This window comes from Notamacropus eugenii, chromosome 1 (genome assembly GCF_028372415.1).
Source record: "Notamacropus eugenii isolate mMacEug1 chromosome 1, mMacEug1.pri_v2, whole genome shotgun sequence".
Lineage (NCBI taxonomy): Eukaryota > Metazoa > Chordata > Mammalia > Diprotodontia > Macropodidae > Notamacropus > Notamacropus eugenii.
Window position 1 is genome coordinate 366,147,221 of NC_092872.1, and position 25,364 is coordinate 366,172,584.

The 25,364-nt window shown below is 38.9% G+C and overlaps 1 protein-coding gene across 1 annotated transcript in view; it reads left to right on the plus strand.

The window, feature by feature from the left end:
- Nucleotides 1–25,364, plus strand: part of CTNNA1 (catenin alpha 1) — a 154,114-nt gene that overhangs the window by 126,543 nt on the left and 2,207 nt on the right. The window contains exons 11-17 of the mRNA XM_072630419.1: nt 10,439–10,595; nt 17,816–18,016; nt 18,430–18,581; nt 21,169–21,279; nt 22,749–22,930; nt 23,319–23,424; nt 24,080–24,214. Of these exons, the coding sequence (XP_072486520.1) occupies nt 10,439–10,595; nt 17,816–18,016; nt 18,430–18,581; nt 21,169–21,279; nt 22,749–22,930; nt 23,319–23,424; nt 24,080–24,214 (1,044 nt within the window). The remainder of the gene's footprint in view (nt 1–10,438; nt 10,596–17,815; nt 18,017–18,429; nt 18,582–21,168; nt 21,280–22,748; nt 22,931–23,318; nt 23,425–24,079; nt 24,215–25,364) is intronic.

Here is a 25,364-nt window from a genome sequence, read left to right on the forward strand (position 1 = left end):
GGGACCTCAAAGTGTGTCTTCTCTTACCCCTCTCCCCCCCAAATCCAGGGCTTTTTCAGTATATAGCTCTCTGCTGTGGCACAGGAGCAGAAATGGGGATGGGGAGGGATGGTGCTTTCCTTTTTGCCTTCAGACCTCTGACTTAACCTCTGGGGTGGGAGAAGTTGCTCACTGTAATTTCTTATGGAATTTCTTATTATTTGATCTCATACAAATATAAGGATTTTCCTCTAGCAGGGATGTGAGAGCTGGGTTGTCTGCCTCTCATTCAGGCAACTATCTGATAAGAAATATTCCCCTCTTACAAAAAAATCTAATCACTAATTTGTCAGTGAACATTAAATAAATGTCATGTGCCAGACACTGTGCTAGGAACTGGGGATAAAAGACAGAAAAATGAAACAATCTTTGCTCTCTTGGAACTTAGGTTCTGTCAGGGGCTGCAACAAGTAAACAGATAAGTATACATAGACTGCACAAAGGAGTGGGGCTAGTCATGGCAGGGGAGAGGGTTAGGAAAGGTCTCATGGAGAAGGTAGTGCTTTAGCTAGGTTTGAAAAGGTTTGAGGTACTCTATGAAGTTAAGATAAGAAGGGAGAGCATCCCAGGTACCTGGAACAGTCAGTGAAAAAGCCTTGAAATAGAAGATGAGGGTGGCATATGTGATAAAGGGAAATGATGTAAAATAAGAGTGGAGTGGTAGATTGGGGCCAGGTGAGGAAGGGTTATGAAAAATAAGCAAAGAGTTTATCTTTTATCCTATAGGTAATAAGGATACAATGGAGTTTATTGAGTAAGGAAGTAACATGGTCAACCCCAGGTTCAGTCAGTACCAGTATGAAGGATCAGTTGCAGTAAGGATCACCTGGAGACTGAGACTGTTTAGGAGGCTATTGTAGTAGTCCAGTGGAGAAAGGATGAAGGTCAGAACTAGAGTGGTAGCTTTGTGAATAGAGATAAGGGCAATTAGTTGCACGGGATGTTATCAAGGTAGAAAAGGTTAATTGGATATATGATATCGAGTCCAGAATAGAGGCCGAGCCAAGATAGCAGTATGTAGACTGGGACCCAGCTGAAATCTCCCACCTTTCTAAATAACTTTAAAACAACACCTCAAATTTTGGAGCAGCAGAGGCAATAAAAGGTTAAAGGGAGACATTTATCCAGGCTAAAACAACTTATGAGGTCCATAGGAAAGGTCTGTTAACAGCAAGCTGGGCACAGGCCTAAAACAGAAGGATCACCAGAGGTAGACCTTGGAAGCACTCTTGGGACAGCACCAGTGGATTTGGCAGCTCTTAGCCCTGAGACGTTAAGAGGGTAAGACAACTGGGAAGAAAGAGATTACAGGGGACCCTTTGCTGGCACTGGGTGGAGCTGGTGCTAATTGGCAATGTTATTGCCCATGAGCAGTTTGGGGTCACAGTTCTAGGGCCAGGAGGAGCATTAGCACTTGCAGCTACAGGGAGAACAAAGGAAACAGGGGACCTTCCTTGGTAAAGATAAGAGAATAGACTAGGAGAGAAGTGACCACACCTCTCCCAGGATAACCACACCTTGGAAGCACTGAAAATATCTGCAAAAAGCAACATGAAAAAGCCAGATCTTGTTTACCTCCAGGTGAACGGAACCCAACTTTAACATAAAGTACAAAGTGAAGAAATAGGCTGGAGAAGTGAACAAAGAACAAGGAAAGAATTTGACCATAAAATTCATATGGTAGCAAGGAAGATCAAAACATAAAGTTAGAAGAAAACAGTATAAAAAGAGCTACAAGCAAAACCTCTGAGAAAAATGCTAATTGGACCCAGAGCCAACAAGAATTCCTGAGACTTACAGAGATGAAAAATTGGGAAAAGAAATGAGAGTGATGTAAGAAAATTATGAGAAGAAAATAAACAACTTGGTAAGATTGGCACCAAAATATTACTGAAGAAAATAACACCTAAAAAGCCAGAATTGGCCTCATGGTGAAAGAGGCACAGGAGTTCACTGAAGAAAAGAAGCAGAATCTACCAAATGGAAAAGGAAGTACAAAAATTCAGAGATAACTGGGGACACGTTGCTTGTACTGGGTACAGTGTATTTTTTCAGTCTTTTATTCCTTTTGAACTTAAATATAAAAAGATAAAAAAGGAAACATTTGCTTTTTTGGGAAAACTATGTAATAAATTACTACACATTTCAGAAGTTTTCAGAACTACGCTTTCTGTGCCCCTCCCCACTTTGCCCTAAAGAAGGCTACCGTCAGACACACACACATATAGATATGTATATATCTATCTAAAACCATGCACTCTTATTTATCACTTCTTTTCTGAAGATGGATCACATCTTCCTTGTAGCTGATTTGCGTATTTATAATACTTGTTTAGCTAGCTGTTCCTTATTTGATGGGCATCCTCTCAATTCCTAGCTCTTTGCCACCACAGAGAGAGCTGCTGTAAATATTTTAGAACATATAAGTTCTTTTCGTTTTTCCTTAATCAGCTTGGGAAATATACCTAATAATGATATTGCTTGCTTGGACATCATATTTCAAGGAATTATTAAGGAATACAGCCCAGATATCTTAAATCTGAAGGGTAAAACAGAAATGGAAAGAATCTGCCAATCACTTCCTGAAAGAAATCCCAAAATGAAGTTCCCTCCCAGGAATATTATACCCAAATTCCCAAGCACTCAGGTCAAGGAGGAAATATTGCAAACAGCCAGAAAGAAAATGCAGGTATCATGGAGCCAGAGTCAGGATTACACAAGAGTTAGCAGCTTTTACATTAAAGCATCAGAGACCTTGGAATATGATATTCTAGAAGGAATTTTCAAAGGAGCTAGGATTACAATCAGGAATCACCTATCCAGCAAAACTGATCATAATCCTTCGAGGCCATGGGGGAGAGGATTGGGTATTTAATGAAATAAAGACTTCCAGACATTCCTGATGAAAAGATCAGCGCAGAATAGAAAATTTGACATTCAGACAGAAGAGAATCATAAAAAGATAAACATGAACAAGTAACCAAAAAGAACTTACCAGTTTTTACATTCCTATATGAGATTTTTTTATTTTTTATTTTGACTTGAAGAATAAATTTTAAAAGGAGTTCCCCCCTTTTTGTGGTTGTTGTTCAGTAACTAATTCTATATGACCCCATATTCAGATTTTCTTGACAAAAATAATGACATGATTTGGCATTTCCTTCTCTTACTCATTTCACAGATGAGGAAACTGAGGCAAACAGGGTTAAGTGACTTACCCAGGGTCACACACTTAGTAAATGTCTGAGGCCAGATTTGAATTCATCAAGATGAATCTTACTGATTCCAAGCCCAGTGCTCTATCCACTGTGCCACCTAGCTCCCCACTTTTATTCTTCCTCTTGTTTCAAGATACAGGTGCAGCAGGAGGTGGAAGGCTTGAGGTCAAAGGGAGGGTTGCTTCTGTTTGTATCAGAGATTCTTCATGTTCCTTCTAAACCTAAACAGTATTTTATTTTTTTCCAATTACACATAAAAATAATTTTCAACATTCATTTTTGTAAAATTTTGAGTTTCAAATTTTTCTCCCTCTATTCCCTGATGATACATGTAATTCCTAAGAACTTTTGTCATATTATGGCAGTTAGGAGGAGGTCTATATAGATGAGAACAATTTTCAAATGCCAAATATACATGTGTTTAAAAGACTATTTTACAGAGAATTCACACAAGGCAAGTGCTTACATGGAGGTCAGAAGATGGGACATAAGGACACTATAGTCCTCTTTTAAGCACTTATGGGAGACAATAGCAAAGGACTGGCCAGCATGGCATGCCTGTAACAAAGAAGGCCCTGTGCTCTGAAAAGAAATGTGGGACGTGGAAATTTAGATATATCTTAACTCCAGATGTTCATGTGGACTTTTGGTGCCTGACCTGTGGTAGAGAGCTCATCATAGTTGAATATACTGTATATTGTCATTATGGTCCTCTTTCAGTGAAATCAGTCAGCAGCCAACCAACTAGTCTCTAGCCCATGGAGAACTGGGATTATCAAGAAATTAGGCTAACAGGTTTTTCTGAGCCTTCATTTTTAAATTATGCTCCGTACTTTCCCCGTACAATTGTGAACTTTTAAAGCTTTGGATGTCTTGTTTGATCAAATGGCATCTCTTCTATGCCAAGCAGTTTATAGCTAAATCTTGTAATTTTTTTTTTTTTTTGGTGGGGATGACCTTTGAGTAACTTTGCAAATTCACTAGCTACAAAGTTTCATGAAATATCCCAGATGGTAATAAGGAAATAAAGTTCAGAGTAGGAAGACCTACATACATATGCCCCACATCATTCTGGTGAGTGGTACCATTTAGAGTCTATGGTGAGATAGATACACTTGATAGAGGCATCCTGTTTAGTGTAAAGATGGAAATGATTTTGAAATGAAATTTTGCCAAAAATCACTTCACTACGACTTCATTAGAAAATATGAAATCTTGCTATTGATCTTAGTCTGGGTGATTGGGTATTCATGTATGCATTGAACCTACTCCATACCCATAACCATCCAGCTAATTTCAAGGCCTGTTTCCTGTGAGCTCCTCCTCCACATTAAGCTTTATTTGTGAACCTGTTTTAAAAGATTAAAATGACCACTATTGGATGATTGGTGTTTCCTTTTAAAGCAAGTCATCTTCCTTTTGGAAAATCATTTTTTAGAATCATATTTTTTAGAATCATTCCTTTTTTTTTAAACTAAGATCATGTTATATTAATATTTTTCCAATTTTTGTAATATTTTTATCTTTGTTACATGTAAAAACAATTTTTAACCTTCATATATTACAATTTTGAGTTCCAAATTCTCTCCCACCTTCCCTCCCCTCCCCCATCATTGAGAAGGCAAGCAGTTTGATAAAGGTTATGCATGTGCAGTCATGCAAAACACATTTCCATATTATGTTGTGAAAGTTGTGAAAGAAAGAAAGAAAGAAAGTAGTCATGTTGTGAAAGAAAACACAGACAAAAAAATGCCAAGAAAAATAAAGTAAAAAAACCCAGTATGCTTTGATCTGCATTCAGATTCCATCAATTCTTCTTCTGGAGGTGGATAGCATTTTTCATCCTAGGTCCTTTTAGAAGCATGCTTAATCTTTTCTGTAGTGTAAAGGTAGAATTGTTTTATCTGATGGACATTTTTCATCCATCAGTTCCGTCTGTCCAGAACTACACAGAAAGGAAAGTCTCGTCACCAAATCTGGAGTTTTTGTGGACGACCACAGTGAACAGAATCACTTTTAAGCGAATTTCTGGAGAACTGGCATTTTAAAAATTTACCATTTTACCATATCAGCACTTTATTTTTAATGTCTTTGGTTCCACATTTGGTTTAGAAATGCTTGAAAAGCGACAATGCTTTCACATATCGGCTGAAACAGATGGTAACATACGCTGATCACACCTACTGAGAGTATTTATATAAATGATCTTAAAGTCTGAAAAAGATTCACATGTACAGTCTAGTCAATCCTAATTAAAATGATAACTTCAGTACAGGACATGTAACGTTCAAACATGTTTCCCAGGTTTTAGGGTTGGTAAGCTAGCTTTGTACTTCTTTTGTTCTGAAAGCATATGTTCTCATTAAAGGCAGTGTCAAATAGTGTGAAGAATGCTGGAATTAGAGTCCTGAGAGACCTCCATTTGAACCCTGTCTCTCTCACTTCCTTTGTTACCTTGGGAGAAAAGCATTTCACTTATTAAGGCCTAGTTTCCTCTTTTGTAATATCATATCTTACCCAGGAGCAGCTTGGTGGCACAGAGGATGGACTGCCAGCTGGCATCAGGAGGAGCTGAGTTTAAATCTGGCCTCACACACTAGCTATGTGACCCTGGGCAAGTCATTTAACCCTGATTACCTCCATTTCCTCATCTGTCAAATGAGCTGGAGAAGAAAATGGCAAACCACTCCAGTATCTCTGCCTAGAAGATCCCAAATGGGATCCGGAAAAGTTGGACACAATTGAAACAAAACATAGTAGCACTAATGCCAGTGATGCTAAGTGCTGCAAAAAGACAGCCCCTACCCTAAAGGAATTTACAGTTTAATGAGGGAAGACAGTACCCGAAGGAAACTGAGTATTGGTGGGGCAGGGACCTGAGGGAGATGTTGGAGCTGTTAGTGACAAAGGAAGTTTTGAGAAGAGGTTTTTGGTCCAGTCCTACTGTTCCTGTAAGCAGAGGCAGAAGCAATTTAGGGTATGAGGTTTAAATAGCAAACTGAAGCAGTCTGTATTGATGAGTTTGTCCTGATGATGATAAATTTGTTCCTTGTAGAAGATTATGATGGAGTTAAAACCAAGCAGAGCGAATGAAAAGGGAGTTGCTAGTTCAGTTGGAACACAGAGTGTATGAAGCCTGGACATGAAATCAACTGGAAATTAGATGGATACCAGAGTACAAAAGGCTTTAAATACTAGATCGTGTGTTTTAAACAGAGGTCATAGGGAGTTGCTGAAGTTTGTTGAGCAAGGAAGTGATGAGGTTGGACGTGTGAGGTTTAGAGCTGGAAGAGCTGGTTCAAGTGTGAAAGAATTCACTTAGACCTTGTCTTTTAGACAATGGGAGCTTTTTCTTTTACATGAAAAAACAATATAGTCTTCCTTAGCAAGAAAGCTAAGACTGATATTTGGGGCAGTTATGCTTATATAGAGGTTTCAGAACGATGATGTAGTTTTAGAGGTTTTTTATGGAGATTAGATTAAGGACAGGACAGGATGATGTAGGATGAGGGAGACAAAGGGAATTCTTTATGATTTAACAATTTAAGGACAGACCAGGAGGACACAGGTTAAAAATTTAAGGATGGGAAACACAGGATAAAGGACACAAAAGTAATTTTTTTGGCACAGGTTCAACATAAGGGGGAAAGGACTTCAGGGCATCTTCAGGTTACAGAGTAAACTAGGGGCTTCACAAAATGCTGAAAAATCAACTCTTAACCCTCAAGGCACCATTTGTATCCGCATCATTGCCCCACTGAACCATTAGGAAGGAGAAGTCTTTTGGAAAAGGGACGGAGGTCGTTGTCATCTTTGACCACTTTTCTGACCGGTCACTTCCTGGTCTCGATTCCTGCTTGCTCCAACTGCCCTCTCAAGCACTTTTCTGCCTCATCATTAGGAATATACACTTTTGATGTGGAAGATGGATGAGAAAAAAAAGTAGTAGGCATGGAAACCAGTTAGGTTATTGCAGCAATCTAGGTGAGAGGATAAGGCCTGAACTGGGTTTGCTGGTCATGTGATAGGAGAGAGAAGAACAGATTTGGGAGATGTTATAGAGACAAGAGACTTAGTAACTGGTGAAGAAATTAGGACAACTCCAACAAAACCATGAAGTTCACATCTGACCAAATAGTATCAAAAAATTAAATGGAAAACCACAGTGACTTCTCCCACCACAGAACTGTATGAAAGATCAGCCAGAAGTCAGTAGGAAAGCAGTTGGTTGCTACTCTTCTTCCTACAAAGCTAACACCAACCCAGCAGCACCTCCCATTGAGAGCCCTGACACCCAAGGGCTCTGAGGTCCGTCCCTCTATCCCTCTCCTGGGAAAACAGAAAGGGCCATGAAGATCCAGAGGTAAAAGGAAGGTGAAAGGAATGAATTCACTAGTGTAGAGAGCAAGGTCAAGTAAGCTCAGGAAGTGTCTGGTAGTGGTTGGGGAGCGGGGGAACAGGAGGGGCAACAGTGTCAAATGAGAAACTAGCTAAGAAAAAGCCACTGGAATTTGTCATTAAAAAAAACCATTGGTAATTTTGTCCATAGCAGTTTTAGTTTAGTGATGAGATCAGAAGCCACACTGAAGGACTGCAGAAGTGGAAGTCTTGCCAGCTCAAATCTCTCCTCCAAACTACTCTTTGTAAAGTCCACATCTGACCACATCACACCCTCCCCACCGCCATTCAATGAAACTTCAATTCTTCTCTAATACTTCCAGGATCAGATATAAAATCCTTTACCTCATAAGTCCCTTTTCAGCTTCCTTCTTTTCCAGGCTTCTCATTCTTTACTCCTCTTCGCGTGACACTGGGCTTGTCTTCTCTTTTCCTAGCACAGAACACACCTTCTTTCAGCTCCGTATCTTTTCACTCGCTATCCTCCAGACTTGGAATGCTTTCCCTCCTCACCTCCACCTTAGGCTCCCTTCAAGACCCTCAAATCCCATCTTCTGCGTGAGTGCATTGAACATTTTAGTTAATACAAAAATGACTTTTAAATAATTCATACTGCCTTGACTTTAATGCATGACCTTTCCTAGAAGCTATGAGAGAGGTGAATTCTGTGCAGCCTCCACTTAACTACTTTTCCTTTTCCCTAAGCAAACTAAATTGAAAGCCAAGTTCTGGAAACTTACCCATTCTTCCTTTTCCTCCATTTGTCCCTTTTAAACTTTGTTGCCATATAGATTCATCCCTGTAGACTTGCTGGAGCCCACATTCTGTTAGTTTGACTGACAGACTGAAAAGCAATAAATAATCACAACTCTAGGCAAGTCTGTCTGTTGGGACTTGAGACTGTAGAACCTTTAGAAAAACATCCATGGTAGATGGAAACATAGTTGTAGCTTTTATCCTTAACTAATCTTTAGCATGCCAGTCAGTGAACATCTTGCCTTTGGATGACAATACTCTTTCCCATTTAACTTAGTTTCTTTAGAAAGCAATTTTAAAAAACAACCCAGGAAACTTAGGAGCTATTTTTCAACTAAGAAGTAGCCAAGTTCATTCCTTTCCCTTCAAGAACCTATTAAATGAAGTCTGGTGCTCACACATTACTGATCCACAGAGGCCCCAGGTAATATACAAGATTTTTGTACATCTGGGAAAGATTTTCTTGGGATTCCCCCCACACTCCCATATTCAGGATTTGTGCCATGATAGAGCAGTCCAAAGACATCTTCTCATCAGATGAAGCAAGTTTTAAAACTTTTATCACTTGGTTGTCAATACTATAACAAAATACATTGTACTTGAAACAGTAGTTAGCTGTATTGGTGAAGCATGGGCGAAACATGATATATTTAAAAAAAGAAAAGGAAGTAGGAACAGCTGCCTTTTGTTTAGCAGCATATAATGATCTCAGTATTGTAGATCAGGGCATATGGAAGCTTGGTTCTTTTTATTGTGGTTCATTTCTTTTTATCTTATTTCACCCATTTCAGTGTGTTCTCATGTCTGTTCTTTGGGCAGGCACCAGACATTCTCTTTTGGGTTCTGAGTGTTATAGGGAATGTAGAAATGGTAGCAAAATGCACCTGGACATGATTAGACAGACAGATAAGACTCTTACTTCACATTTGATCTCTGCTCAACCATATAGCCATTGAGTTACCTTAATTTTAGGTGGTGATTCTCACAAGTTGTTCACTTCAGAGTTTTTATTGGTAACCTTAGGCTCATTTAAAAAACCATAGCTCCTATAGGATTATAGGATCCATAAAATCCCATATTTAGTGATTAGGCAAGTTATAAATCTGTTTTCCATAATCTTGGGTTAGTTTTGAAGCATCTCCTTTAAACTGTCCTATTCATACTATCATCCTTTCTTGTATGGGTTTCTTCATTACTGTCCTTTTGCCATAAGCCGTGTTATTAAAGTTGAAGATTAGGCTGGATGAACCTTTCTAAGCATTAGAGATTGGTTGTATGATTGTATTGGTTTAAGGACCTCCTTGTGAGGCACTTTCTCTATCAATGTAATTCTCCATCTTCTCTAAAACTTAACCTGGACCACTGAGAATTTAAGTGACATGCATGACATAATCAGTGTTATATTATTTCCCTTTTATAGATGATAAAATTAAGCCTTAGAGGGGCTTAATTATTTGCCTGTGGTTATAAAATTAGCAACAATAGGAGGCAGAAGAACCCTGGGTCTTCTTGACTCCAAGTCCATCCTGTATTTGAAGACTTAATGTATAAAATCTCTCAGAGCATGCCCTGGATTGAGATTTAGTGATTCTGGATTAGATTTATCATACTGTTTTCAGCGTGACCATGGGCAAATCACCTAAGCTAGTCTGGTCCCAGTTTCCTCAGCTTTAACATGGCAGGATTTGTCTAGATTATCTTATCTCTAAGTTCCTTTCAAAGTAGGCCACTTGTAGAGGAAATTGTATTTGTCATCATAAAGAAAGTATTGTAATTGGAAAGATAGATACTAAATTTCTCATTTTGATAATAGAAATTTTTCCATCAATTTAAGGGTTAAAGTAGAATATGGCGACTTTGATCCAATGATCTCCATGGGTTTGCTCCAGCCAGGATATAGCTCTGGAGGAATGTACTTGGGGGGAAGACCATAGCTATTAAGTTTTCTAACCAAGTATAGTTTGTCAGATTTAATTGAATGCCACTGGAAATGAGATTAAATGTGCATTCTTTGACATTTTTTTCAGGTCATTAATGCTGCATTGGCTTTGGCTGCAAAACCACAAAGTAAACTGGCCCAGGAGAATATGGATCTTTTTAAAGAACAGTGGGAAAAGCAAGTCCGGGTTCTAACAGATGCTGTTGATGACATAACTTCCATTGATGATTTCCTGGCTGTTTCAGGTAATAAGATTGTATATTAAAACTTGTATACACTTTCATCTAGGTTGCAACAAATATGAAAAGCTTTAGAATTCTAAGTGGTAAATTATTGTTTTACATTGCAATATCAGCATCTGTCATTTAAAAAAATAAAGATAATACAAATTGACTGTGGACTTAAAGTTGCATGTTTAATCAGTACTGGGTCAGGTTTGCACTAAGCAATTCCATGTTCTTTCCCCTCTAACCAAAAGTGTGCATTTAAGAAGCTGGCTGGTACTTGGAGTTGGGAATGTTTTCCCTCCAATTCTGGGGATACGATCCATGACTCTTCAGCTCCCATTTCTGATTGGCAGTCATCACCAAGGCTTATTCAAGTTCCGCTGTCATATTTTGAAAATTAAATTGACTAATACACACGCAAAGCCACCTGCTTACTAGGAGCACTTTTTGCTTAAAGGGGAACTGTTGTGAGAGGGTGGTAGCCCAGGTATTGACCTTGCATTTATTTTTTCTAAAAGGAGGTCTTTTCTTTCCAAAAATCTTTTCCATCACATGCAAATGATAATGGAACTGCCTCTTAAAAAAAAACAAACACAAAACTCTTCTCTGTGTCTGATACACAGAGACAAAACAGGGAGGAAATTCTTAAGTGCCATTTAATTATGAACTAGAAAATAATCTGGGTAATTTACCTTATAAAAATATTTGATTTCATTATGTAAACATAAAGCAGTAACATCATAGTAAATTGCATCTGTATAGAAAATGTTTATCAAATGAAATTCATAGTCTTTATTGCATTGAGATAAATTTCAATTCCATGTCCTCAGAATTGAGTAAATATAAATGCATTCTCCATTTAGCAAATGCCGCCAGTGTTCTTTGAATGCATTAGAGCAGCATTCACAGAGCCATGTGGTTGCATGGAGAGGAGGGACAACCATTGTAGTCGTTAAATTAGTTTTGTAGTCACAGATGCAAGGTAGAATTTAGGAGTTTTCAGTGGAAACAATAGGCTTTAAGTATGTCCTGGATATTCTGCTGTAACTGTGACCTCTTTAAGGGTTAGACTATATTCTGCATACCAGTGTTGCAAGGCCCCTTTACCTTCCTTGAGAATTACCCATTGTCTGTATGTATGAAAGCTGCAAGATCCTAATTACCCAGAAATGCCTAGTCTGAGAAAAAGAGGAAATGTGGGGAAAATCCAGGTTAGATAACAGCTATATGTATTTGCTCTTTAATCACCTGTAGACAGGTGCCAGAAATACAGCTATGGCTTTTTGGGGAAATCTTGGCCTTCTGTTGTTTTTCCAGTGAAGTACAGAATTATTTCATAGATCTAAACAAGATGCCTATCTTTGTTTATGTGTTTGGAAGCAAACAACAACAAAAAATTTGAAATCTAAATGAAAAGACTTCCCTACTGGATATTGCCTTCCTGCAGTTTCCTTCTTCTGGTTAGGTTTTGTGTGTCCTGAAATTTGTCTCCAAGCATTTTGCAGAGCTCCTTGCGTACCTGGGAGGCAAACTACAGCCTACCAGAAACAAATGTTCTCCTGCAGCATTCTTCAAATCACTTATAACAAAAGGAATTCTGCAGCAGCAGAATGGAATGTAGGCATTTACCTTTAGGGTGAGACACATAAAACAAAAGTATATGAAAGAGAAATTGAATTCTTTAACAAATATGCAGGCTGTCTGGAATATATTTTTAAAAATTTATGCAAGTGTGTGTGTGTGTGTGTGTGTGTGTGTGTGTGTAGAGAGAGTTCTGTGCCTGTGTATAAGACAGAAGCAGGAATTAGTTTGACTTAATGGAATGAAGCTAAGACATTCACCATTTCACAGGCAAAAAATAAACTGTACTATATCACAAAATAGCTAGCCCTAAATACATAGATTGAAAGGGGTATTTTTTGTTGCTTAGTGGTTCCCATTAAGTTCACTTAGAAACATAAGTTAGCAAATGAAAAACAATTGGGAAATTACAATGTACTACAACATGTCAAGAGGATGCTAGTGGCGGACCCGAGGGTTAGTGGTCAAGAAAATCACCGTAAGGTCATTGCAATGTAGGAACCATTTTATTTTCTTCTTAGTGACCTTAAACAGATCAGGTGCCTTTGTAATTGGGTTGTTAAACCATCCATTCTTCTACTTGATGACAATAATTTAAAGACATGGATAAAGAAGTTGTGATTCTCCCAGGGTATTCAAGTAAAGTTTGCATGCTACCACTCCTGACTGCCACAATAGTGTTTTGTAATTTGTTCATCTATTCCCTCAATTTACGAGCACTGCTCAGATTCCCAGGGTGGTTTTGCTATCTCAAAAAGAGCTATCAAGATTTTGTATCCTTCGCTTTTGTTTTATTTAGGACTAATCCCTCCCTTAACTTCCCCTCCCTCTGATTCCCCGTTCCCTTTCCCTCCTATTTCATTGTTGAGTGAAATGTATTTGTGTAACCAATTGTGTGTGTGTGTGTGTTTTTCCTTCTTTCAACCAGTTCAGATGAGACTTGAGTTCCTTTCCCCACCCCCTCTCTCTCCTCTTTGTATAGATGGCTATACAAAGGAGATTATGTGAGATAAGTTTTCCCTATCCTTCCTTTCTCCCCTTCCCCCCCAGCCCTTCCCTCCAGTATATTCCTCTTCCTTTCTCTTTCCATTCTTTTCTTAAGATCATCAAAGCATAACTGAACCACTCCCAAGCCTTGTCTAATTGGACTCCCTCTATGAACCCTATTCAGAATGTTGCCTGTAAGTATAAAGAACACGTAAGATGTTAAAAAGCATTCAACCAAGCAAAATATATATTTATATTGGTATTTTAAATAAAAGTTTGAAACTTATCAATGATAAAGGCTTTAAATTTTCATTCTAATTGAATTTGGTAATAACTCTTTCCATATAAATGCATTGACCTTTTCATCTTTATGCTTACTGTGGTAAATTTTTGTGTCTTTTTTTTTTATATATAAAGACTAGTTCAGTGAAATTGATAGTGTAATTACCCTTATGGCTAGGTAACTTAGAGCAGCAAATATCTTGGAATAATGTACTAAACTGTCATTCTTGAACTGACGTGTCCAGAACAATAGGGCTACTTACTGTATTTTCAATGTGTTAAATTGATCAGTTTCAGAAATTGACAACAGTACAGTAACAGTGTATAATATAACAGTGATAATACAGTGATGTCAGATTGATAGCTACGTGTGCTTCAGTACTTCAGATCACTTACTTTGTTGATGTGGATTCTATTTCTAACATTGCTAAATAAAAAAATCTCTTTGCTTCTTAGTAGACTGTCTTTATGAGTTGCCAAAGTGTTGACGATGAGTAGCATTCTTGTGGTTACCTCAGGTTTTAGCTGAGAAGGTCCTCAAGCAAAATACACACAGTTTATTGCTGGGCCCATTGATTTGCCAAAGCAACTTAGTGTAGTGCATAAGAGGAGGGTGTTTGGAATTTGTCCTGGATTTGAGTATAGGCTTTGCCACTTGCTCCCTCTGTGACCATTTCTGGACCTCAGTTTCCTTATCTGTAAAATGAGGTGATTTCATAGGTCCCTCCTACCTTTAAATCTGACTCTTTGAAGGGTGGAGATAGCTGGTGTCAGAGACAGGATTAAAACCAATATATCCTGATTCAAAATCCAGTATGTATTTTTTTAGCTTTTATTGACCTTTTTTTTTTTTTACACCAGTTATTTTCCTTGTAACACAGAAGAAGCTAAGCAGAATCAATCAACAGAATTATCTTTATGTGTGCAACATTTCACTCTCCTAAGAACTGACTTTTATATAGCACTCAAACATTTGCAAGTTTTTACATATATTATCACATTTGAACCTCACAAACGAACCTGTAAGAGGGGCTGCAAGTATTTGCTATTATTTGATGAGAAAACTGATGCAAGAGCTCATGGCTTATCTCCCCAAGAGCATCAGTGTCTGATGGGAGACCATCAGATGGGCTAAATGTCGGAAGCAAAATGGCAATTCCGGTCTCCCTTGACTCTACTTAGAAGAAGGGTTATGTTTAACCATTTGTTCTCTGGGATTAAGGGTGTTCATTTCAATCAGTTTAACCACCTTTTGTGTTCATTTTCTTCATTGTATATTTTTATATTTTCCTGGTTCTGTTTACTTCATTTTGCATCACTTCTTAAGGTTTTTCATGTATCTCTGAATTCTTCAAATAGTTAATTTCTTACAGTGTAATTGGATTCCTTTACATTCCACAGAAAAGACCTGCTATGAATAGTTTGCTGTGTTGTGATTTCCTTGTTGTAAGTGCTCTGTAGTAGGATTGTTGGGTCAAAGGTGATTAGCAGTTTAATGACTTTTCTCATATAATTTCAAATTGTTTTGTTGAATTGTTAGGCTCATACTTAGCCCCACTGGCAATGTAGTGGTGAGTCTTCCAGTAGCCCCTCAACATTGCTACTTGTGGGCATTTTTTTTAATGTACTGTATTGCTTCTAATGTTGCTAAGAACTGAACTGAACATTTATTGCCTTTATCATTTACTTGAAGATTTCAGTGAGATGATTGAAATTAATGGCACTTAGAATAAGATTCCATGGAAATCCAGTTGGTACAGTATTGATTTATAATTTTGAATTGCACATAGCTTATTAAATAAGAATCAGTTTAGTCACATTAAATCTAGAACATTCCTGAGATGTCATTTGTAAAAAAGCACAGCTGATAATCAGTGATCTCACCTGAAAGTGTATGCAGTGTTTTCCATGTCTGTACCCTTCTGTTTTTAAATAATTTACAGAAATTATTTTTCTCCCTCCTGTCACATTAATGGGGGAAAAGAGAAAAACAAATTTCTAATAACAGTTATGCACAATCAAGCAAAATAAATCCCCTGAATGGCTACGTGCAAGTGTGTGTGTGTGTGTGTGTGTGTGTGCGCGTGCGATTCTGTGCCCTAAATCTGTCGTGTTTTTAGTGGATAGCGTGTTTCATCATCCTTCTGGTATCAGGAATGTTCAGTCTATTTATTGACAATAGTTCTGATAGCTTTCATAGTTTGTTTTTACAGTGTTATTATTGTGCAAATTATTCTCTCGATTCCACTTGTTTCATTAGTTTATGAAATTCAAAATTTTTCATTTTTTTAATATTAATGTTATAAATTATTCTTCTACTTTACTTTGTCTCAGTTCACATAAGGGTTTGCATCTTTTTACTCCTCTACCGCACCTTATTGTGCCATTTCTCAGCTGATAGAAATCTCTTTCATTTTCAGTTTTTGTTTTGTTTTGCCACCACAGAACAAAGTTGCTACAAATACTTTGCTCTTTCACTGATCTCCTTTTGAGTATAGGCCTTGCAATGGTAGCTGATTTTGTGTATCGTTCCAAATTGCTTTCCAGAATGGTTGTACCATTCACAGGTCCAGCAGTAGTGCATTCATGTGCTTTCTCCCCACTTAGCTCCTCCAACATTGATCATTTTTCCTTTTTCTTTTTTTTTTCATCCTTGCCACTCCACTGGATATGAATTGAAATCTCAGACTTACTTTAATTTGCATTTCTTTAATTAGTAGTGATTTGGAACATTTTTCCATATTACAGATAGCCTGCGTTTCTTCCCTTGAGAACTGTCTGTTCATATCCTTAGACCATTTAAAAATTGGAGAATGGCTCATTTTCAAATGTTTTTCCTAAATTATTGCTAACATTGTTAATTTATCAAACTGAGGGAGAATTCATTAATTCTTAATCTGAATTAGGGCTCAAATTATTTAACTCTTTTTTAAAAAATTCACAAATTAAATGTATTCCTTTTCCTTAATTAGTGGTAGTTCCTGACTTTCCTTTATTTCATGTTATTTGGAAAGTCCTGTATCCTTTCAGGTCTTTTGTCAATTCTTTCACATTCTGTATTGTTCCACACTGTTATACATATTACTCTCCTCTCTGTCCTAAATTTTTTGAAACATTTTTTAATTTGATATTTTATTTTTGTAAAAATAATTTTTAATTTTTCAATTCCAAATTCTCTCCCTCAGAACATCTCTTGTGGATATTTGATATCTCAAACTCAGCATGTCCAAAATGCAACCCTTCACCCCTAACCTGCACTTTTCAATTTATTATCTCTGAGAAAACCAGAATCATCCTCAAAGCAGTTTGGTTCTGCTTTAAAAAAAAAAATAAAAGTGGAACAATAGATCACAAAGATATCTTTCTGAAGGATTCAGAATTGAACTCAATAATTCAATTTCCCATCTAATTTCCTATTTCCAGTCCCGTGTTCATTCCATTCTGTTCCTACTGGTCCCTGAATTTGATGTTCTAGCTAGGACTTCTCTCTCTACCTTGGTAAAGGATCTTACCTGTCCCTAGATTGTTCCTCCTCCTTCCTGAAAACATTGAAGGCTCCCCAGCTGCCACTGCACTCTGTCTGTCTCTGTCTTTCTATCCCTCTCTTTGTGTCATTTGGATATTCATCCTCAGACTTCTTGTAGACTGGCAGCAGCTCCTTGATGGCTGTTCGTTTTCTGTATCTTTAGTGCCTTATGCAGCGCTTGAGACATAGTGGATTATTCTTCAGTGTTTGTTGAGTTGACTGGCACAGAAGGTAGCCTAGTGTGGCCAGACATCAAGAGAGAACTAGGGTGGGCAATCGCTCAAATTCTGAGGAAGAGCTAAAGCCGTTCCTGTGGCCACACTAAACCTACTACCCATCACTTATGGGATCCATTTGTCTAAGATGGGACCAACTAGTCTAGGCTACAGTTTCTGTGCAAAACAGCTTTTTTAGGATTGGACCCTTGAACAATCACTGAACTTCTCATCTGGGGTCACTGGTTTCTCTGAGAACAGATCTTCCTTTGGCTTGCATGCAAAAGGCACAACTGATCTAATCCAGTCTTCCTAGAACTACTGGCCTCTTACACAAGAGGAAACTGAGACAAACAGTGGGACTTTGCCTACTGTCACATAGAGAGCAAGTTGTGGATTAGGTTTAAAATTGTGAGGGAAGATAGTACTTTTATAAGGGGAATGAAATCATTTAGGTATATAGATAGAGAAGCACATTCATGATTTGTATTTGTGCCCTATGTTAATACTGAGATTTATAGTTGCAGGGTTTTTATTCATATTTTCTAGTAACTTAAGTGTGTGTTTGCCACCCCAACTGTTTGGTTGCTTTAAAGTTTCATATCTAGAAGATGTCCTCAAATATTTCTCTGCTTTTTTCTCATTAGAAAATCACATTTTGGAAGATGTAAACAAGTGTGTGATTGCTCTCCAAGAAAAAGATGTTGATGGTCTAGACCGCACTGCTGGTGCCATTCGGGGTCGGGCGGCCAGAGTCATTCATGTTGTCACTTCAGAGATGGATAACTATGAACCCGGAGTCTATACCGAAAAGGTTCTTGAGGCCACCAGACTTCTTTCTAATACAGGTGGGTTTGGGCAGATGTCTTTCTTGTTTTATGGGGATCCAGGCAGCTAGAATTTAGCAACCCATACCAAATTATTTTGCTACTCTAATGAAGAGGAATGCTTAATCAGCAAGGAAAATAATTGTATTCTAACTTTTTAATATGAAATATCATTTGCTTTTAAAGAATTCATGACATCTTGGATGGGGAGGGAAGCAGAGAAAATTTAAAATTCAAAAGCTTATGTGAGTAAATGTTGAAAATTAAAAATTAATTTTTTTAAAAAAGGAATTCAGCTTCTTAGTCATAAACATAAGCACTTGGCATGAATGGCAAGGAGTGAAGAGTTGATTTTGTTATAAAGGCTAGTTGAAGAACTGGTAACACTCACATTGACCATGTGACTGGTCCGTGGTACTGTCATTTTATTTCAGTTATGCCACGTTTTACTGAGCAAGTGGAAGCTGCCGTGGAAGCTCTCAGTTCTGATCCTGCCCAACCAATGGATGAAAATGAATTTATTGATGCCTCACGATTGGTCTATGATGGCATTCGGGACATCAGAAAAGCTGTGTTGATGATAAGGGTGAGAAATTGTATTTGAAACAGTTTAACTGTGTGTCAGCAGTACAGCATTATGGGGCTGAACTCAGTTACAGCATCAAAATTATGACTTTAAAAGCTGTTAAAACCAGATGCTTAATTATATTGTCAAAATGACTCTTGAATGCAACCTAAAACCCAAACTTGGTCAAAGCAGGGTAAGTACAAATAGGTGTGATATGACCGTTTAATTTAGGACAGATTCCATTCAAGGCTAAAAATTTTAGGTCTTAGATAGCTTAAAACTAAAATGTCTTTTAAATGAATTTCAGTTTATTTTACTAAAATAAGTAGTTCTTTAAAATAGGTGTTAGCAGTTCTTCTGGCACAGGAGATGAAACACTGTAGTTGGATTCAAGAAGACCTGGCTTAAATCTTCCCTAAGACGCAGACTGTGCGACCCTGTGTGACTTCCCCACCCCTCACTGTGTGTTCCTTTAGATATGTCATGTGTGTCCTGATTAAAAGGAGGAGAATGTATGTGGGAGCTGTTATCAAGGTCCAGCACAGGGAAATGTCTTACAAATAAATGGAAGATAGGCATTTGTCCAGTGCTCTTTCTAATATAACATGTCGACATTTAACACCAGTGTATTTTATCTTATTTAAAATCTGATCAGTTACCTAGTAACAGGAGAGTCTAGTTCTGGTTACACACTCTAAACTTTGGCCTCCTGAATCAACTTTGAGACTCAGATGATGTAGTTGAAAGAGTCGTGAACCTGGAGTCAGGAAGATCTGAATTCAAATCCAGCTTCAGATGTATACTAGCTATGTGACCCTGGGCAAGTCACTTAACCCTATTTGCCTCTCCCCTCCCCCCCCCAAAAAAAACACCTCATATATTCTAAAGATTGGTTCTTTCTACTCCGGCAGAGGAGAACAAATATGGAGAAAATCCCAACTCACTTTTCCCTTTTCGTAAGGCCTCAAAAAGAAGGATTGATAGACTGCCTGTGGTCTGAGCATACATAGGCTTCTAGAAGGTTCTCATGAATGAAGGGAAGAAAAGAGGGCCCTTGCCTATGAGGACATTTAGATTCATTTCTCACATTAATGAAAGGTGCTCTTCTAGAACTTCCAGAAAACACTGGGTCTTTTACGGTTTTGGAATATGAGAAATGTTAGCAAAAGTGAAATCTTGAACTGCTCTCTGCTGGAGTTGCAGGAGTCCTGGCAAGATCCCACCTTCCCCTTAGGTACAGGGCGGCAAGACTGGAGCTGCTTTGAAGGCTGCTCCCTGTAGGGGAAGATGGGGACCTTGGGCTGGGCGTGTTTGCTAGAGCATGAGGCAGGGAGTTCCGCACAAGAGCATGCTAGAAAATCCCTTTCCTTTACCCATCGACTCCTTCTCATGATGGATAGCCTTTGTACCAGTTTTGGGTTATCTGTAAGCTTGTTTAGAAGGCACTGACCTACACTGGTGGGATTTTCTCACTTGAGAATACTTCTATACATGAACCCATAGGCACACATTCTGTATAATGTCTATACAAGGGGCTCTCAAACAGCAGCAGAGAATCTGTAGACTCGTGTCTGCAGAAACAGCCGGATGCTGTGAACATCGATTCCCCTTTGCACTTGACATCACCACCAACTCCTTTCCTCTTCCTTGTCGCTGTTGTCATTTGCTTTGTCTCCTAGGCTGGAAATGCTGCCCTGAGATATAAGGCATGCTTTGGGTTAATTTCTCTCTCTCTCTCTCTCTTTTTTTTTTTTTTGGTATGGTAGGAAAGGTGTGTAAGACTTAACTTAATGCTGCTTAAGCAGCTTCTCTCCACAGTAGTTTTCACCTTTGACTTCATTTGGAAGTTTCTGGGAAATATGGTGTCCTGTACACATACAAGGAAATAACTAGCCTTAACTTAGTGGTGAAAATTTAAATATTGAGACTTAACCAAACTTATCCTCTATCCTCCCTGCCAGAGCAGCAGACCCTTCCCCAAGCTGTGCCTGGAGCTCTTCAGCTGGCAGAATGATCAGTTGGTCACTTGGGTCAGTTTTCATCCTTGTACAAAAAGCTATAGCAAACTCTAGCTATCGTAATTCATACCTCTGGTATTAACCAGCTAGAGTCATATTTGGAAATAGTATATATGAGAAAATACGTTGTTCTACATTGTCAGCTGCCTGGAGCTCTCAAAAACTAAACAGAACCCAGTTAGGCCATTTGACTTGACTTTTTGCACAAAAATTGAGCTATTTAACTACAAGTCAGAAGCTCTCCGCGTGGACACTGCAGATTAGTTTAGTATCTCTGTCATTAACCCTACACAGGCTTTGTTTTCAATTATATTCTAAACAATAGATTTGTGCCCTGTTAAAAGTTTATGAGCAAGGATGATGGTGAAAACATTGAAGCTTTTGGAGTTGCTGTTGCCAAAACCTACTAACTGTCCTTTAATATTTTCTTCTAAATCTTGAGCATGTTATATTGGTCCTTTTTACAATGCATTAAATAAATATGACATGACCTCTGCATGGATTCATCTGTAAATGAAAGTGGCAGCCTGAGTTTTGTTCATCTGAAATGTTAACAAGACTTAGCGAAATTGCTTTTTTGGTTTTAGACTCCTGAAGAGCTGGATGATTCTGACTTTGAGACTGAGGACTTTGATGTGAGAAGCCGAACGAGCATCCAAACGGAAGATGATCAGCTTATTGCTGGTCAGAGTGCACGGGTAAGGGTGTGGTGTCTAGAGAAGATGGGTGTTTAACCGGTTTCACCCCCTCTGAGATGTGTAGCGACACACAGACACGGACACATGCACACGCACACACACGCGCACACGCACACATTCACACACTCATGTACGCAGACACACGCGTGCACACACACACCTGAATCTGCTCTTTCTTGACAAAAATATACTCTCAGTGTTTTGACCTCCATTTTTTAGCCTTTCATGCAGTAGAAATGAAGCAGAACATTAAGACACAAATAAAACTGTACCGTATTGAGGCTGAGTAAACTGCAGAATTTTCTAAAATTTCTGTAACATTTAGGTCAGATAAAAAACCCAAGGAAGGAAAGCCTGCTTCTTTAGAACAGGGTTATGGCTCTTTCCCAGTAGAAATGAAATGCAGATAATGAAGTCTTTAGTTCAAGAAAACGCATCAAGCCAAGACATGACAGTGGCTTTCATCCAAAGCCAATCCCTTCCCTTTGCAAGCTCTGTTGTTTGGTTCTCAAATGTTAGTGTAGATGGGAAATAATTAATTATTGATGGCTCAAATATTAACAGCACTACATTCAAGGAGAATGGCTGGTGCTATTGCACTTATTTGCAGTGTGGCATCTCCGATCACTACTGCTTTGTCTTGTTGGGAGGATGCCATGAAAAACTACTAGCGTAGGCTTTTTCATTCTTCTAAAATCATCTGAACAGTGGGTCTCCTATTAATCAAATTTCTGACATTTAACTTTGAAAAGTAAGGCAAAACTATTCCAGGATTTTCGGTCTGTGGTCATTTTCCTTGCACTTAGGACAAGGAGAGTTGCCAGTGTCCTGTGACCTTCTTGCACCATTGTGCACTTCCCTTTACCATCTGTTTTTGGCTTGGCTGGCTGCTCCCTGGTCCCAAAGGTGGTCTTTGGGTCTACGGCTCAAGGAAAATGAAATGGTGCTTTGATAAAACTTAAATGCAGGGTGACATGGTGGGAATTTATATTCCCCAGCGGATTTCTTTTTCCTCTTTCAAAGCACACACTTTAAAACCACTTCCCAATCACCTTGGGAAAATAAAGCACTATGATAAAGTGAAAAATGTCCAGTTTCTGGCATTCTAGGGAAGCCAAATGTGTCTGTGGAAAGCGGAGTTTGAGGCTTAAAAGATTAAAGTGAGTTTGGTCACAGAATGTGGATGATTCCAGAGCTGTGGGAGCCTTTTGCTGATCTCACTCAGTTTCCCTTTAAGAACTTGTTCTTGCAGGTTGGTAGGTAATTTAGGTTGTTATAAACTTCAGTTCAAGATGAAAAGAAATAACCCTTCAGGCAAAATGAAGCCTATATGGTATTATCCCATCTATATGTCATAGATTGCCTGTTGGAAATATCCTTGGAAAAACCAATGGAAATGACTGGATAATGTACTTGGAGAACTCTGTATCCTCTTTTTTTATGAAAACCTTGTATTCACTTTATTTCAGGCTATCATGGCTCAACTTCCCCAAGAACAGAAAGCTAAAATTGCTGAGCAGGTGGCCAGTTTTCAGGAAGAAAAGAGCAAACTGGATGCTGAAGTATCCAAATGGGACGATAGTGGCAATGACATCATCGTCCTGGCCAAGCAGATGTGCATGATCATGATGGAGATGACGGATTTCACCAGGTGAGCCCAGGCAGGAGCCTCTGTAGGCAGCGTTGGCCACATTTCAGCAAACAGTGGGAGAAGAGTGACGGATCCTGGAGGCTTCCTGCACAAAGGAGCCAGTGTATTCTGCAGATTCTCTAGTGGCAAATTAACACAGTGCATCCCTTGTTGGGTTTCATTCTCTGAGGGTATTAAACTTGCTTGCTGCCTTTTTTTTCCTCTTTCTCCTAATGCTTATGACTAAATTCCCCTAATGAGGGCCCAGAGAGGAGGAGATAGTGCTTAACACCCTCGGCCCAAAGACGCCTCACCAAGTCACGGGTAGCAGCCTTTCGCTGCTCACTCACGCATAAGGACTGGTATTTCTGGTCTTGATTATGAGTGTTTTCTGGTTGTTTTTTTACAGAGGCAAAGGACCACTTAAAAACACATCAGATGTAATTAGTGCAGCTAAGAAAATTGCTGAGGCAGGATCAAGGATGGATAAGTTGGGAAGAACCATTGCGGACCATGTAAGTATCAGGGCTATATCTGATATGAGTAATGGCAGCAATCCTTATTTCTTAGTTGTTACACTCATTTGCAGTGAATACATGGTATCACAGAGAGAGCCAGAGAGTAGAGTTTGAAACATTTGCCCTCCTTGAGTGTTCAGCATCATAGAGGATGATATAGGACAGTGCAGCATTGGGGACATCCAGCTTTGGAGGTAGAGAGCACAGCTGGAGGTGCAGAATGCTGCTGAGGTGAAAAAAAAAACAAACAATCTAGACTCTTCAGGAATTCTATCACACTATTCTGTGTAATCTGAATAACCGGCATTTGCTTTTAGCAGAATTAACATAATATAGAAATTTTTTTAAAAGCAATTTTCATGAATGTTAATTTTCTCATTTGGATTTCATCATCTGACTGGCTTTTATGTCCCCTTAATTTTCTTTTTTTTTTTTTCATACTACATTATGGATGTAATTAGGTAACTTGTGATATCTTAATTCATGAAGCTTGTTCCAAACACATCCCAGTTACCTGCTTTCCCTCCCCCTAGAAGGGAGTCTGCAGGCCCAGGCGGCAGTCATAATAGCTGACATTACACAGAGCTTTGTAAAAGAGCCATTATCTATCTTTAGAGCACTAGTAGGTTAAAAATACTGCTTTACCTTTCAGTGTCCAGACTCTGCCTGCAAACAGGACCTCCTTGCGTACCTACAGCGCATTGCTCTCTACTGCCATCAGCTCAACATCTGCAGCAAAGTCAAAGCAGAGGTTCAGAACCTGGGTGGGGAGCTTGTCGTCTCGGGGGTGAGTTTTCCTAAAAAGTAAATTCCCGAATGTGAATAAAGTTGCTTAGGTCGGAACAAACGCAGTTCACATTGGTTGGGGCCTGACACAGACGTATTTTGAAATGGCCTTCAGTAAACACAGCCAATAAGGCAGCTGCTAAGTGTAGATCCGAAAACATACTTTGCCCAAGGGTTTGATTTCCAACCTAGATCTTGAGGGGAAAAGAAAACAAAGGTAAATGTACGTTATGTGGTGGCCCTGAGCCATGTAGCCCTGTACTGGTCAAAATAGCTGAAGGCAACTGCCAAGAATGTTATCACTAATTTGGAAAAAAAATGTTTTTACTCAGTTTTCCATCTTAGCCATAAAGAAGATAGGGCCATGTAAAAGTGGGACACATCAAAGGAGACTTTAGAAAGGATCGGCCCTTGTTTGAGTGAGAGCTGGGATTCCCACAGTGTGGCCCTGACTCAGCACAGCCTCTACTGCTCTGTAGGATGACGTGCCCTTGGACCAGCCATTTACATTTATCACCACCATCAAAGTGGAATTTGGAAAATCTGGGCTTTCTGACAGGAATTATGGCATGACAAATGCATTCTGGCAAGTGCCTTTGGGGACCCAGGTTGCTTTTCAGAAATACAAGTGAGGTGGATGGGTAGATCTTGTCGTGTTAACCATTCACTAGGAGGAGCCTCACAGACATGGTGCCTGGCCCACCCATCTCAATTCTGACATTGTTGGATAGGGGTGAACCATTTAAGGCAAAGAGGAACAAAATAAAAAAATAATCTCTGCATATAAGTGCACAGACTCACCCGGTTATAGTAGAAATAATGGGCACTGCCGTCTGCCAGAGGTGATTAGCCAACTACCAGACACCCATTGACTCTTGTTAGCAATACCGTTTGAAGTGGAAGTGTCCTCTTCATTTCTAATGCCTCTTTGTTCTGGGGAGAATAGGCTTTACAGGGGATTCCTCCTATCCTGATTTCATAAGAGCAACAGGTTTCTGAAATTTCCATTGGGTTGTAGATGGAGGGTCTATTCTGACCCCTAGGCATGGCTGGACTACACAGAAGTTGTCTCGTTGACCCCAGATCTCCATTAGTCTAGCCAAAATTAAATGGGCTTCTGAGGCCTTTCTCATGGATTTCATTGGATTGAA